We start from the raw sequence: 13,951 nt of genomic DNA, 5'->3' as shown, positions 1-13,951 counted from the left end.
TGTATTTTTGAACTATAAATGAAAAAAAATAACCGACAATTATTTGATGGCACTTAATCAGTGAATGAGTAACAAGGGATTCACAATTGGTATAGCGGAAAGACTAGTTAAGCATTTTGGGGTCACGGTTTTACTGACGTATTTAAAACACCGGACTAAGTAAATGTACCGTAGTTCTCTCCTTTCCTGCCTTTTGTTCTTAAGAGTCCCTTTGCTACCATCTAGCATTTCCGAATAAGACACCCAGCAGAGCGCGCACAACTTCTTTTTCAATCGAGTCTTATTAGCTCGCTATGACGTACAACCCCGGCGACGGGGAGACAAAAACGGAACGCTTCAGCCTTGTGGTCGAAATACTACCGTAATTAAACGCTTGTATACTACATAGAAGACATAAATACTAGAGTGCTCTTACCTCGTTTTTCGAACTCAAACTTCCGGGACAGAAATCTATAATTTGTCTCTACAAGAGGAAATGAAAACAGTCCACTGAAATATATGGAGAAATCAAGTCTTAATAAACAGTGATGGCAGACCCTTGCATTTATCCAGGAGCAAAATATGATATGTCACCCTAATTTACATTTTTTTAAAAAATTGTTTTTGAAAAAAAAAATATGCTGGTTCGAATGCATGGCTTTATTTTATAATTAGAAAGAGGTAGTCATCTAAAGGCAAACCCTTGATACAAGGTTTCCCGATCTTGGCAATTTTAAGATATGTAAATTTAAGCTTCCAGATTTCCCCTACAAACAGGATTGCTGGGGAATTCTGGGAGATAAAATCCATGCATCTTAAAATTTATCAAGATTGAGAAATACTACCATAAAGTGATTCACTCCTAATGTTATGATCTATTCTAGAGATAGGCTGGGTTGGAATCCAGTTCAATCTCCTTGCTGTAAAACAGCCGTCATTCTGAACAACATTAAACTCAGCACACTGTTTTCCCTAGGCAGCTCAATCCACCTGTTAATTAAGAACAGCTAGGCTTGATGGTCTAGGAGCCTTGTACATCAGTAAGTAAACTGCACATATATTTGTGGTGTTTTTTTTTCTGTCATATCCAGTTGTCAGAGACTGTCTGGGCAAGTCCCTGCAGTTTTCTTGGCAAGGTTTCTCAGAAATAGTTGCCATTGCCTCTTCCTAGGGCTGAGAGGAAGTGACTGGCCCAAGATCTCCCAGTTGGCTTTATGCCCAAGGCAGGACTAGAATTCATGGCCTCCCAAATTATAACCTGATGCTTACACCAAACTGGCCCTCCTATATTAGTAACAGAACTTCAATTACTACTATATTGGATAGCATACCCATGTTTAGGATTATCCACTCCTGCAGTGCATCAGTGCTTATAGCTGCCAGCCTACTATAGCTTATTCAGTAAACCATAGTTAAATAAACATGATTCGACCCTTCAGCTCATTACTGGTTTGCTTAAATATTTAAAATTTTATTTAGAGACTGCTTGACTCCAAAACCATTCTGAGCAGCTATCAAGTAAAAACCCAACTTATTAAAGGAAAAACAACAACAACAACAGGGCTGGAAAAGCAAAATATAAAAAAAGCAAGTCAAAGCAAAACCAAATATTGTAAAAAAAAAAAAGAAGAAGGGGGGGCCCTCCGTGATCACACCTTGCCTGACAAAAATACCAGATCTTCAAACACTTCCTGAAGAATGATGTAAGGATGGGAGCCGCATCAATTTTTGTAAGTTTCCTCTTAATAGTTTCTCCAAGTTTCAATCAGAAGGCATACACCCCTACCGAAAGGTCTTTTCTGGTCAGTCATGCCATAAGTGCCAGCCTGCTCAAATATAGCCTAGGCCAGTGTTTCTCAACCTTGGTAGGTTGAAGATGGATGGACTTCAACTCCCAGAATCCCCCAGCCAGCGCTGGGAGTTGAAGTCCACCCATCTTCAACCTACCAAGGTTGAGAAACACTGGCCTAGGAAAAAAAAAAACCCGGACGACACCAAAGCGAATGTACCCGTGTTTTGTGCATTTTGTGCAAACTCCGCCAAGTTAGAAAGGCCATGAAGTCTCCTCTACTTTGCTAGTTTAGATCTATGCTTGAAGGCGGAAGTGGCTGCAGCAGCAGCAGCAGGCTTCCGAGCGAAGATGAAGCGCGCCCGGACGGCAGCCGCAGGGTGAGGACTGCGGTTGTGGGGATGTTCGTTGTTTGCCCGTCTTCTCCCAAAGCGGTCGGGGGAGGGGGGGAGGCTTTTGGCGGTTGTTTTGTTTCTTTGGTCCCGGAGCCAGATCATGTTTTGTGGTGGCTCCTCCAAGAAGTGAGAGTTGCTGGAGCTCCAGCTGCTGCGCACGTGTTTCACTTTCCAAGCCCGCTTCCCCATTTCCCCCCATTCTGCTGATCTGTTGAAAAAGCACCGGTAGCTTGAAAGCTGATTTGGGGCAATTAAACGATTCAGGGCCAGTTTGATGCAGTGGTTTAAAGGCACCAGGCTAGAAGCCGGGAATTCTAGTTCTGCATTTGACACAAAGCTCCTTGTTGACCAGAGATTCTTTTTATTTACCCATGGGAAGGAGGCAAGGAGGCAATGGCAATATTTTGAAATATTGCCAAGAAAACTGCAAGGACTAGTAGTACAGGCAGCCGGGCAATAACATTGACACAAAGACATACACACAGAAGCTTGGGATGACATGCTAGTAATAAAACATGGACAATTATGTTTACAGTACTATAATAAACACTGCATTCTTAAGTGCCAGTGCCCTATAAACTGGCAAATTTCTTACAAGTTTCTCCTCATACAGGATTCCACAGTTGATAACACTATCCCCTCTTTTTATACCTTTAAAAAACCTTAGGGAAAATGACCAGCAGTTAATGTTTTTGGATGCAGTTGTTTCCTGTAGTGAATCTTGACTTGTTTCTTAAATAGGAAAATATGTGGCAGGAATGCTGTTGCTGAATCAAGTGACGATTATGTTGTGGGGCAAGTGGCCGGCAGCCTCTTTCAAAACAAATCTGCAGCATGTGATTCAGATGTCCTCCTACAACTCTTTAGTGCTCCTGGGGCTGAAAAACAGCCGATGTATGTTGCTGTGGCAAAAGTAAGTTAACTAATTTATGTTCTAAAATGGGTGTGACAACAGCATCATGAAAATGCTGTTGACCTATGAACCAGTTTCAGACATATCTGAACAAAAGAACATATCTATAATCACAGTTGATATCCAGTCTTCATAAGACCCTGTTGCTTCAGGGCCCCAATTTTATGTAATCCATAGTTTATCACATCATAGACATCTAGATACAGTCATTAAGCTCACCATCATAGATAGGAAGGGAGTAGACTTTTGTTTTTGTATCACTGACCACTATAAAAGCTGGTATTTAAAGACTTCTTCCTCTAATTCATGGGAGTCAAACTTGCTGTGTCATGTTGCCGTCACATGACGTATCGCGACATGTTTTCCCTTTGCAGGGCTGGGGTGGGGGTGGCCTGCGCATGACACATCCACCAGTTTGACACCCCTGCTCTAATTTGAAAGGTAGCTAGCAACCAATCAAGATTAGTAGTTGCTAATAGTCCAAACTGCCATTAAATTTTCCATTCCTTTTAAAAATTAGCTTAGTGACACCTGTTGATAGTAAATTGAACAATTTGTGTATTATGTAAAAAACATCTTATTGTGCATATTTTCCATTCCATGAATGATTTTATATTATTATTATTATTTTGATTTTATTAAAATCAAAACTTAAAAATATCGTTATATAAGGGGAGATGTGCATAGAGATATTGAGAAATGTAAGTTACCGATGTACTATCTTAAGATTTTATATTATTTATTAATTTTATATGCTGCCTGTTTCACTATCCAAGCAACTCTGGGCATCTTACAGTAGAATTAAAGCAAAGATATAAAATTCGTAGGTGCAACAATTAACATGAGCAGTTGTCCGTAAGGTATACAATCTGGGATGCTATGTGGCATTAGAAACTAGTAAATTTCCAAACTTAGCAAAACTATATGTGGATATTCTCACCTTCCTGGGGTTGTGTAACATTTTAATTTTTCATGTTTGACTGTATTAATTTTAAAAGGAAAGTAAAAAACGCAACCTTAAAGAAGAGGAAATTGTCACAGAAATTCAAGATTCATCAGCTAAAAGACAGCCTTTTAAAAAAATGAAGAAATCTCAGAAAGATACCTCTCTAGCAAATGAAACAGTAGCAAACAGGTAAATGAAAAACTATATAGAGCATCTGTATGTATTATGCTTAATTTCACACATTGGTTATTTATTGTCTCTGGGTCCTAAGGAAAGGGCAGATTAGCAGGTTAAAAATGTAACATGCCTTTTAAAAGACCCTATTGCTATTAAAATAAATACAGGTAGTCCTCAATTTATGACCACAATTGAGCCCCAAATCTGTGGCTAAGTGAGACATTTGTTAAGTGAGCTTTGCCCCATTTATGGCATTTCCTGTCACAGCTGTTAAGTGAATCACTAAGTTGTTAAGTTAGTAACAGTTGCGAAGTGGCTTCCCTGTTGAATTTACTTACAAATTCCCAGGTCACTGCAACTGTCATAAATATGAGTCAGTTGCCAAGCGTCTGAATTTTGATCATGGGGATACTGAAAAATGGTCATAAGTATGAAAAACAGTCATAACAGTCACTAAATCAACTGTTATAGGTTGAGCACTGCATGTGTACTGTATTCTAGTTGAAAATGATTGTCAGCCTTACCAGATAACCAGACTATTTTGACTTCACCGTAAAGCTACATTAACAGAATCTTACAAATCTGAAAATAAAATTGCCTCACCATCTCCTTTCCACATTGATAACTTAGGGAGGATCTCTCATGAACCTTTGGCTTTGCCCACTATGCAGCTGCGGGCTATGTTTCCTCTTATATGACCATTCCCTAGGCCAGGAGTCCCTAACTACGAGGCCATGGCCTATTCACAGCTGGGCCGTGAGCTGGTACACACATGGTGTTGTGCAGCTTGACTCGGAGTGGTGGGCCGGCAAATGCAGCTACACTTGCATTCCAGCTGTGTGTGCATGAGTGTGCGTGTCGGCCTGCTGCTTGCGCAGCCTGATTCCCCTCTTCCCTGCCCCAGCCGGGCTGCCAAGCTGCAAAGGTTGGCGACCGCTGCCTTAGGCAGTATCTCTTTACCCAGTTTCCCAAGGTCATTCCCACATATCATTACAATGATAAAATCTCATGACAATTCTGTTTGTAACATGCACTGTCTCTTAAGATGCAGTACTTTGTATGATTACTTAGAAATAAATCTGATTCTGATAAGAAGGACTTATTTACCAGTATGTGTCATGCTAAAATTGTAGCAATGGTCTTTCTGTGTTTCCTTTTTCGTAATACAAATGAAAAATAGGGCTACCAAACTTTTTCCAACCTCAGAGGAAGCTGCTCAAATTAAAAAAAAGAAAATCCAAGTTAACCTGGCTAAAGAAAAGTTAAAGAACAAGAGGACTCTTTTTGTGGGGAATTTACCTGTTTCTTATACAGCACAAGTAAGTAACTTTGGTAGAAGGCTATTTATACTTTCTTTAAAGCAACAGATTATACTAAGCATTTTTTAAAAAGTTACATTAATAAATATGTATCTATCACTGTTCTGTTCTAGTATAAGCAACTTTAAGCAAAATACAGAAAAGAAGTAAAATGTGGTGTATCCAAAAATTTTAAACATAAGTCAAAGAAAAGGAAATATAACTGATTTAATTTACACCATCTCCACAATTCAGCTAATACAGCTAATCCTTGGTTTATGCAACTGGGGCCACAATTTCCACAATTGGGGCCAGAATTTCTGTTGCTAAGAAAGGTGATTGTTAAGTGAGTTGTGTCCAATTTGTTAAATGAATCACTGCAATTATTAAGGGAATAACACTGTCGTTAAGCAAATCTAGCTTCACCCATTGACGGAAAGTTGCAGATGGTGATCATGTGACCCTGGAATGGTGTAATCATCATAAATACATGCCGGTTGCTAAGCGCTTGAATTTTAGTCATGTGACCATGGGGATGTGTGACGGTCATGAATGAGAGGGCAGGTCATAAGTCACTTTTTTCAGTGCCATCATGACTTTGAACAGTAGCTAAACAAATGATTTTAAGTCAAGGACTACCTTTGTTCTGAATACTTAATTCATTAATTACATTTCTGATTGTCTTCTGCCACAGGGCAAATTTGTTCAGTATTCACCCTCCTCTTCATCTCTGCAACATGTTGCTCTGGATCATGTGATTTTATGAATGTTTGGAAAGTTGCATTTAGGTTTCTGTTTCTGAGCCAATCCTCTGACCATAAGGGTGGTAGATGTGGCTTGCATGTACTGATGAAAGAAAAGAGCTCCACATTTTTTGCAGTCTGAATCTGTTAATCCAGTGGCTCCCACCTTTTGGGCACCGGGGACCAGTTCTGTGGAGAGATTTTTCCACGGACCGGAGGGGGTGTGGTTTTGTGTGCTTCGCTTGTTTGTGCAGCCCGATTTCTGGTATGCCACGGCCTGATACAGTGGAGGTTAGGGACCTCTCCATTAATCTATAACCATTATACTGTGCTGGCCTACTGATTTTGTAAAGCACATTTTCTTGTGAGTAAATATGCATAGAGAAAGAGGGTAAAGTATTTTATGTAGAGATTTTTGTGTTACTCTCTCAACTTAAAAAAAAAATCCAGTTACTTTTGGGTAATGTTTTTGGTTTGATTTAATCTTTAATAATTCTGCTAGGAAAAAAAAACCCAACTACTTTCTTTTTATTATATCCTTTAATCATTGGTCAAATAGATATTATTTAGAGTTCCTGGTACTCTATTCATTGTATATGGATTAAGTGTTTGCTGCTGTTTCTCTAACACTGGTATACATCTTGACCTAATAAAATTATACCTCTTTGAATTTAGATGCTGAAAGCATTTTTCAAAGACTATGGACAAATTGAATCAATTCGTTTCCGTTCTTTGGTATGTTATTTACTTCATTTTGTGATTCTTTACTAGTAAATAATCTCAGTTTCTGGCTTGCACCAAAAATGTACCATATATGGATAGTCAGAGGTCTTCAAACTTGGCAGCTTTAAGACTTGTGGACTTCAAAATTCTCCAGCCAGCATAGCTGGCTGAAGAATTCTGGAAGTTGAAATCCAAAAGTCTTAAAGTTGCCAACTTTGAAGACCTCTGTGGATAGTCGTTGACTTATGACTGTAATTGGGATCCAAAATCCAATCGTAAGTCATTACAGTTATAAATTGAGGCACCCATGCGACTAGGAGTAATTTTCCAAGTTTTTTTCCCAGCAGTCATTAAGCAAACGTCACAGTTGTTAAGCATATGCTGTGGCTGTTAAGTGAATGTCATGGGTTGTTAAGCAAAGCCAATCATTTAAATGGTTGGTTTTTGTTGGAAACCAAATAATGTTGAATATTTAAGTAGGCTAGGTAGAGTTTCTTTCGCTATAGGGGCACCACTGCTGAGGAATAGCCTCTCATTAAAAAATCAAGCTTGCCTTCTCCCGACTGGCCTGTGGAAACTATTAAAATACAAATTAATGTGGAGAAAATTGTCATTAATTTGTTAATTTATGGTGCCGTGTCTTTTATTTCATTCTTCTTTATTGATAGGCATTTCTGTTGATGTGTTACATAGATGTTTAAATTATCATTTCATTGAGTTTGTTATAAACCAGTGAATCTATTGATTATGGTTGGGTGTAAAACCAGCAAATTAGTGTAATTTGGTCAACTGTTGAATGCATTTTAGTATGTAAGATAATTCAATTCTGTTTCTAAGAAATCATCTCAAGTTTCATAATTGATTATGATGTGAAACTAGCAAATTAATTAATTTGGACAACTGCTGAATGTATTATGTAAGAGTATGTAAGACAATTTGTTTCTAAAAAGTCACCTCAAGTTTTATAATGTTATGAAAAGCATGCATAGAGTTACATGTGGAATGACAGATTACTGGATAATATAAATACTTCACTGTTTTAAACAACTCAGTTCTTTTCATTAACATTTTTCTCAGCCTAATATTTCATGAATTGGCTCCAAACTAACATGTTTGGAAGATACAAATTCCTTGCTTGTACTCTATTATTTTAATTCTCTTTTTACTGACCCTTATGAAGAGATTACTGATAGGTCTTCTGCATGTTGATTTTCTATCTGCTTAATACTTACATTAAATGACTGCCGCTAGTAGACCATACTGTATTTATTAGATAAATGGAGAAGCAGATAAGGAGGAACAGGAGAATATTATATCTAGATGTGCATAATTGAACCAATGTATAATTTCTTTCCATCGTTTCTTTGTGAGCTCAGGATAGATCTCCCACAGCAGAATTAACCTTGGACTTGGCAGGAAGTCAGCAGCATAATATAAGAAACTATTCTTTTTCCCCCAGGCAAGGAGAGAGAGGAAAAAAATTGCGTACATTCTTCTCAGTTGAAGGCTTGGTTCCAGACTGCTTAATTGTAGAGACTTGGTCTCCCACTGAGGGCCCTATGAGTGTGTGTGTCTGTGTTATTTTAATGCTATAAGATGAATGCTGGCATGGCTAGAAATGCTTATCCAGTTTATCTGTCCTGTAGAGTTGGATTGTCTGTGGTTTAAAGAAATTGTAAATGTTCATAATATTGCTAAATGACGCCTACTTAATAATATACTGTTTTTTGTCCTTGAAGATTCCAGCAGAAGATGCAATATCGAAAAAAATGGCTGCTATAAAGTATGTGTTGTAATTTGTGCATGAGAATAGATTTTCATGTTATACTTCGTTGATTCTTATATTGGGGCTATCACATCTCGGCTTTAGAAATCTGGATGACCACCAGATAACTGCAAAGAAATATTTTTAAAAACATCTAGTTCTTTGCTGTCACTTAATTATGTGGCTGGTAATGTTTTTTTGCAGCCTGGATCTGTTAGCCCTAATTTAAAACAAAATGTTTATAACCGAAAATACTGATGTATCATACCAATGCATTTTGCTTATATCAGGGCATCTTTCAGCTATTCTAGGTCAAAGTTAAAACTGAAGTTAGCTTTGCAACATGTAATCTACTTTTGCAAATTATAGTAAAGTTTTAATTGTAAAACTGTAACAGACCTAGTGCAAATAACGGTCTCTTCAAATGCTAACTATTGAATTAAGAGATTTATAACATTGTGAGAAATTGTAACTAAAAGAATAAAAGAAGTTGACTATGTGGGTTGTAGAAGGCAATCTGTGGCTTTTCAATTTGCTGGGGAAACCTAGTAGTAGTTCAAGTAGGCTCTCCATGGTTGAGCTGTAATCTTGATTCAAGAAATTATAATATATCCCATAGAAAATATATCTTCCTTAATTATGAATTTAAACAGGATTTAAATTTAAGTGTTATGTAGCAAATCCCAAGTTCTGTTATGACTAGTGTCCCAATGCATAAAAGTTCATCTTTATGTGATAATGTAACTTTCAATTATAAAATATAGAATATCCATTAGGCTGCATTTGTAATGCTGGCCTTCTGGAAATTATTTTGGACTAAATTGTTGTAGAGGGCATTGTTAGAATGAATGGAGATTGTTGCTGTATTTTTATTGGATTGTTTATTCTGACACATCTTTATGTTTTTATGATGTAAAATATCTGGAGTTATTTTTGAGTCTGGCAGTATAAAATATAATAAATATTATGGTTTCTTTTTTCCTTTAGGCAAAAACTACACCCTAATATGAAGTATGTTAATGCTTATGTTGTTTTCAAGGAGGAATCTGCAGCAAATAATGCCTTAAAATGGTATGTCTATTTTTTAAATTATCACATTAAGATATATCAGTCTTAATTATTAAATACTATTTCTAAAATAAACAATGTTCAAATAAAATTTAGTGGTAATTTATATTATTTCATTTTTTTTTAATGATTTCATAGTAATGGAACAGAAATTACCAGTGGATTCCACATCAGAGTTGACCTTGCTTCAAAATCTACTTGTGTAAGTAATTCAAACGCTATCCCAAAGGTGCTTTTTCAAAAGGCAACTTCAAGAACGGAAGAAGCTTCTTGGATGAGAAGCGAAACATCTTCAAGGAAAACCAAAGTCCAGTTGCCTTTTGAAAAGCACCTTTGGGACAACCATGACATGATTTAGAATCTCCATAGACATAATTCAAATACTACATATCTTTTTCTAGATTTTTCTTTAAGTCCCTGAGTCAGTTCTTTTTGTTGTTTGTTTTACAGCATGATAACAAAAGATCAATATTTGTAGGAAATCTGCCGTATGGTATGTATTATAATTTAATGTTAATCAATTCAAGCAAATGTATATTACTTTGGTAGAAAATTATACTTTTGCAGATTAATGGAGTGAGTATATCTGTAAAGATGTTAATAAACTTAAGTGTACAAGACTGATTTACAATTAACACTAAGTAACACCTCTTCAAGCCAGAATGTCTCAGCTCACTTGTTTCTTTTAGTCCCGAGCTGAATTTTGTTTTTGTAAGTTCTTGATTTATAATTATGTATAAACATAATGTATCTACAAATGCAGATAAAGCCAAAAAAAAAAAAAAAGTTGCTTTGAATTGGTAAATTTGTAACCTAGTTCAGGAAGTATGCCAAAATAAGATAACTAAAACATAAGTTTGGAATATAGAGCTATTTCCTTGCCAATACTGCCCCAAGTCTTAATCTTTCTTTTAAGCAGATAACTTTGAGAGGCAGCAACCATATTTGTTTAAAAAAGAATAGAAACTTTAAATACCTTGTTTTCCCCAAAATAAGACATCCCCTGATAATAAGCCCAATCGGGCTTTTCAGCGCATGGCAATAAGGCCAAGCGATTATTTCAGGGTTCAAAAAAATATTTGACAGGGTCTTATTTTCGGGAAAACACGGTAGTAATAGAAATTTGGTCATGTCACTAAAATGGTTGTGTTTTAATAGCTGCACATTTCTAAAAGATATTATATTTACAGAAATTGATGATGAGACTGTAAGAAATCACTTTTTGGAATGTGGAAATGTGACAGGTGTACGAATTGTGAGAGATCGAAGCACAGGCATTGGCAAAGGATTTGGTTATGTTCTATTTGAGGTACGTCAGTTATTCAATGGCTGCAACAACAAATTTAGCATGGCTTTAAATCATAATTATATTGGTTATTTAATCTAGCATTCAGTATTGCACTCAGGGGATAGCAACACAGTAAAACCTCATGGTAAACAATTAGGAATAATTAAGCGTCTCCTAAATAATTCATTGAAACTGCACAGAACTCCACTAATACCCATATCTAGACATCTCCCTTGTAACTTCACAGAGAGCGCTAATAATCAAGTACTTACATGAATCTTATATGCTTACGCCATTCCCAAAGATGGTAATCTTTTATCATCCGGTAATAGTTATTAAGAGGATTAGAATGGTGAACTCTACTGTAGAGAAACTCATTTAGCAAAAGGGGTACATTTGTGGGTGTAAATCAGTCATCAGTAATGTTCTCCCAGCAATACAGGATAATCTGGGGGTTGAATGCTCAATAAGCTAACCATTATTTTACTGTCTGTTGAAAAAATAGCAGTCATTATAAATTTGGCCATTAAAAATGATGAGATGGGTATACCACTCTGTGCCAAATCAGCAAAGTTTTGAAAACGGCAGGCAATGCTATAATAGAACACTAATTTTCAAATCATTCTGTTAGCAGCTTATTTCATTCATTCTCACTTTTTACACATTTTCACTTAACCTCCAATGTAACCCAAAGCATGAATACCTTGCATAGTTATTGATCGATCATTTGGGTAAAATAAGGGAGCAAAATTGTCATCTTTTCATTTGCAGTAATCAAAATAGCAATAGCACTTCATTTATTTATTTATTTACGCTAAATAAATAAAGCAATAGCACTTATTTACTTATATACCGTTTCATAGTGCTTTGCAACCCTCTCTAAGCAGTTTATAGAGTCAGCATATTGCTCCCAACAATCTGGGTCCTCATTTTACCAACCTCGGGAGGATGGAAGGCTGAGTCAACCTTGAGACTGGTGAGATTCAATCTGCCAAACTGCTGGCAGCCAGTGATCAGCAGAAGTAGCCTGCAGTACTGCACTCTAACCACTGCACCACCACGCTCAAAAATAGCATTAGAGGAGAGTTCTCCTGTGTTGTTTCTTGTGACAACTGTAGCTAATGGGTCTGTGACAGCAAAACTGATTCATGAGGTCATGATACAAATCCTTCTTGTACGTAGTTGGATTTGGATATGCCATGCTTGAAATTAAAGGGCAGTTATTAATGTGGCATTAAGTGATCAGAAGTCTGCTTCCTTGAAGGAATTACTTTTTGTCTTCTTACTGTGTACTATGCAAATCTGCTCTGAAGTGTCCCTTACCCTCCAAATCACAGGTGTCAAATTCACCACGTCACATTGGCATCACATGTCTTGTGACATTTTCCCCATTCACGGAGCTGGGTTGGGCATGGCCTCCGCGTGATGCATCCAGTCCGCGGGCCACCAGTTTGACACCCCTGTTCCAAATCATGTTAAGAATGCATGAGGTTATATTGTGATGAGGAAATAGCCCTCCCCTTCTCAGTCCATGTAACAGGAACTTTATAAGTTGCTCTCTTTTATTTTTTCTCCTTAAAGACCACAGATGCTGTACACCTTGCTCTGAAACTAAACCAATCTGAATTACAAGGAAGAAAGCTAAGAGTGCAACATTGTGTAAAAAGAGAGAAAGAAGAACAGAAGAAATCAAACAAAAATGCAAAGAGCTGTATTCGATTGAAATTCACAAAGACTACTTCTCTAAATAAATCAGAAGGATCTACTAATTCTTTTGTTGGTGAAAAGGCAGACCCAATGAAAAAGAGCAAAAAAGCAAAATCAAAAAACAGCATGAAAATGAGGAAACCCAAATGATACAGTGTTAAGATACTTTTGTAATGTTAAAATACTTTTAAATAAAATTTATCACGTAGACAATCTTTTGGAATTCTTGATCTCCACTTTCACAATTTAGAAGCTCATCTAAATTAATTTGCAAAGGTAACATTGGAAGATAAATTAAAAATGTCACACTAGAAATTTATCACTATTTTAGTATCTTTCAACTATTATTCTTATGATGTAAATAAATACCAGAAAGCCTTTCTTAAAGGGTTCTAATAACAGGCAATTAATTATTTACAAGTGTGTTCTTTGTAATGTTTATTTGTCCTTTCTGTTAAATATGTGTACATTAACATTATGAATAAGTTGGAAAGTGGTTTAAAGCTTACATTGGAAAATTTTAAATTATTCCATGTTGGCCGTTTTTTGAAATACAGTAGTACAAAAGTACCTGCAGTATCTGGTTATGTGCTAATTGCTATTGGTAATTAGAGTGCAATTAATTAGTAATTAGAGGGCAAAAGAAGAAGGGGACAACAGAGAACAAGGTGGCTGGATGGAGTCACTGAAGCAGTAGGCGTGAGCTTAAATGGACTCCAGAGGATGGTAGAGGACAGGAAGGCCTGGAGGATCATTGTCCATGGGGTCGCAATGGGTGGGACACGAATTCTCAACTAACAACAACAAAATTAGAGTGCAAGTCTTTGTGTATTCAGTAATAGATCCTTTTATGATGACCTGGCCATTTGTTAATCTAATCTGATTATCCCCAACTTTCACATTGCTGGCTGTGATGTTATGTAATTATATATTCTTTTGAAGGGATTGTGTAGGGAATAAATGTTATTTAACTCAGCCTTCATTTAGTATCTAATACTGCAGCTTTCAAATCTTTAAGCATTGTTGTACAATATCAACAAGTTATTTCTTTCGAGGTTGATTCTTAAGAGTCCATTTATTCAACTTCTGATCAGATATGGGAAGTTTTGTGAATCCTCAACAGCCATCAATATTTTTTTTCTTTTAGACAATATTCTTTT

The 13,951-nt window shown here is 36.6% G+C and overlaps 1 protein-coding gene across 1 annotated transcript; it reads left to right on the top strand.

Annotated features, from left to right (window-relative positions):
- Nucleotides 1-1,951: 1,951 nt before the first annotated feature.
- On the top strand, nt 1,952-13,299 carry RBM34 (RNA binding motif protein 34). The gene is made up of 11 exons (XM_034428313.3): nt 1,952-2,148; nt 2,905-3,076; nt 4,075-4,211; nt 5,380-5,518; nt 6,916-6,975; nt 8,703-8,746; nt 9,716-9,799; nt 9,935-9,998; nt 10,247-10,289; nt 10,987-11,105; nt 12,666-13,299. Exons 1-11 carry the CDS (start codon nt 2,120-2,122, stop codon nt 12,939-12,941), a joined length of 1,167 nt encoding a protein of 388 aa, XP_034284204.2. The 5' UTR covers nt 1,952-2,119; the 3' UTR covers nt 12,942-13,299.
- The last annotated feature ends 652 nt before the right edge of the window (nt 13,300-13,951 follow it).

This window comes from Pantherophis guttatus, chromosome 1 (assembly GCF_059756535.1).
Source record: "Pantherophis guttatus breed Tessera chromosome 1, ASM5975653v1, whole genome shotgun sequence".
NCBI classification, from domain to species: Eukaryota; Metazoa; Chordata; class Lepidosauria; order Squamata; family Colubridae; genus Pantherophis; species Pantherophis guttatus.
This window is presented reverse-complemented; position numbering and strand designations above follow the sequence as displayed.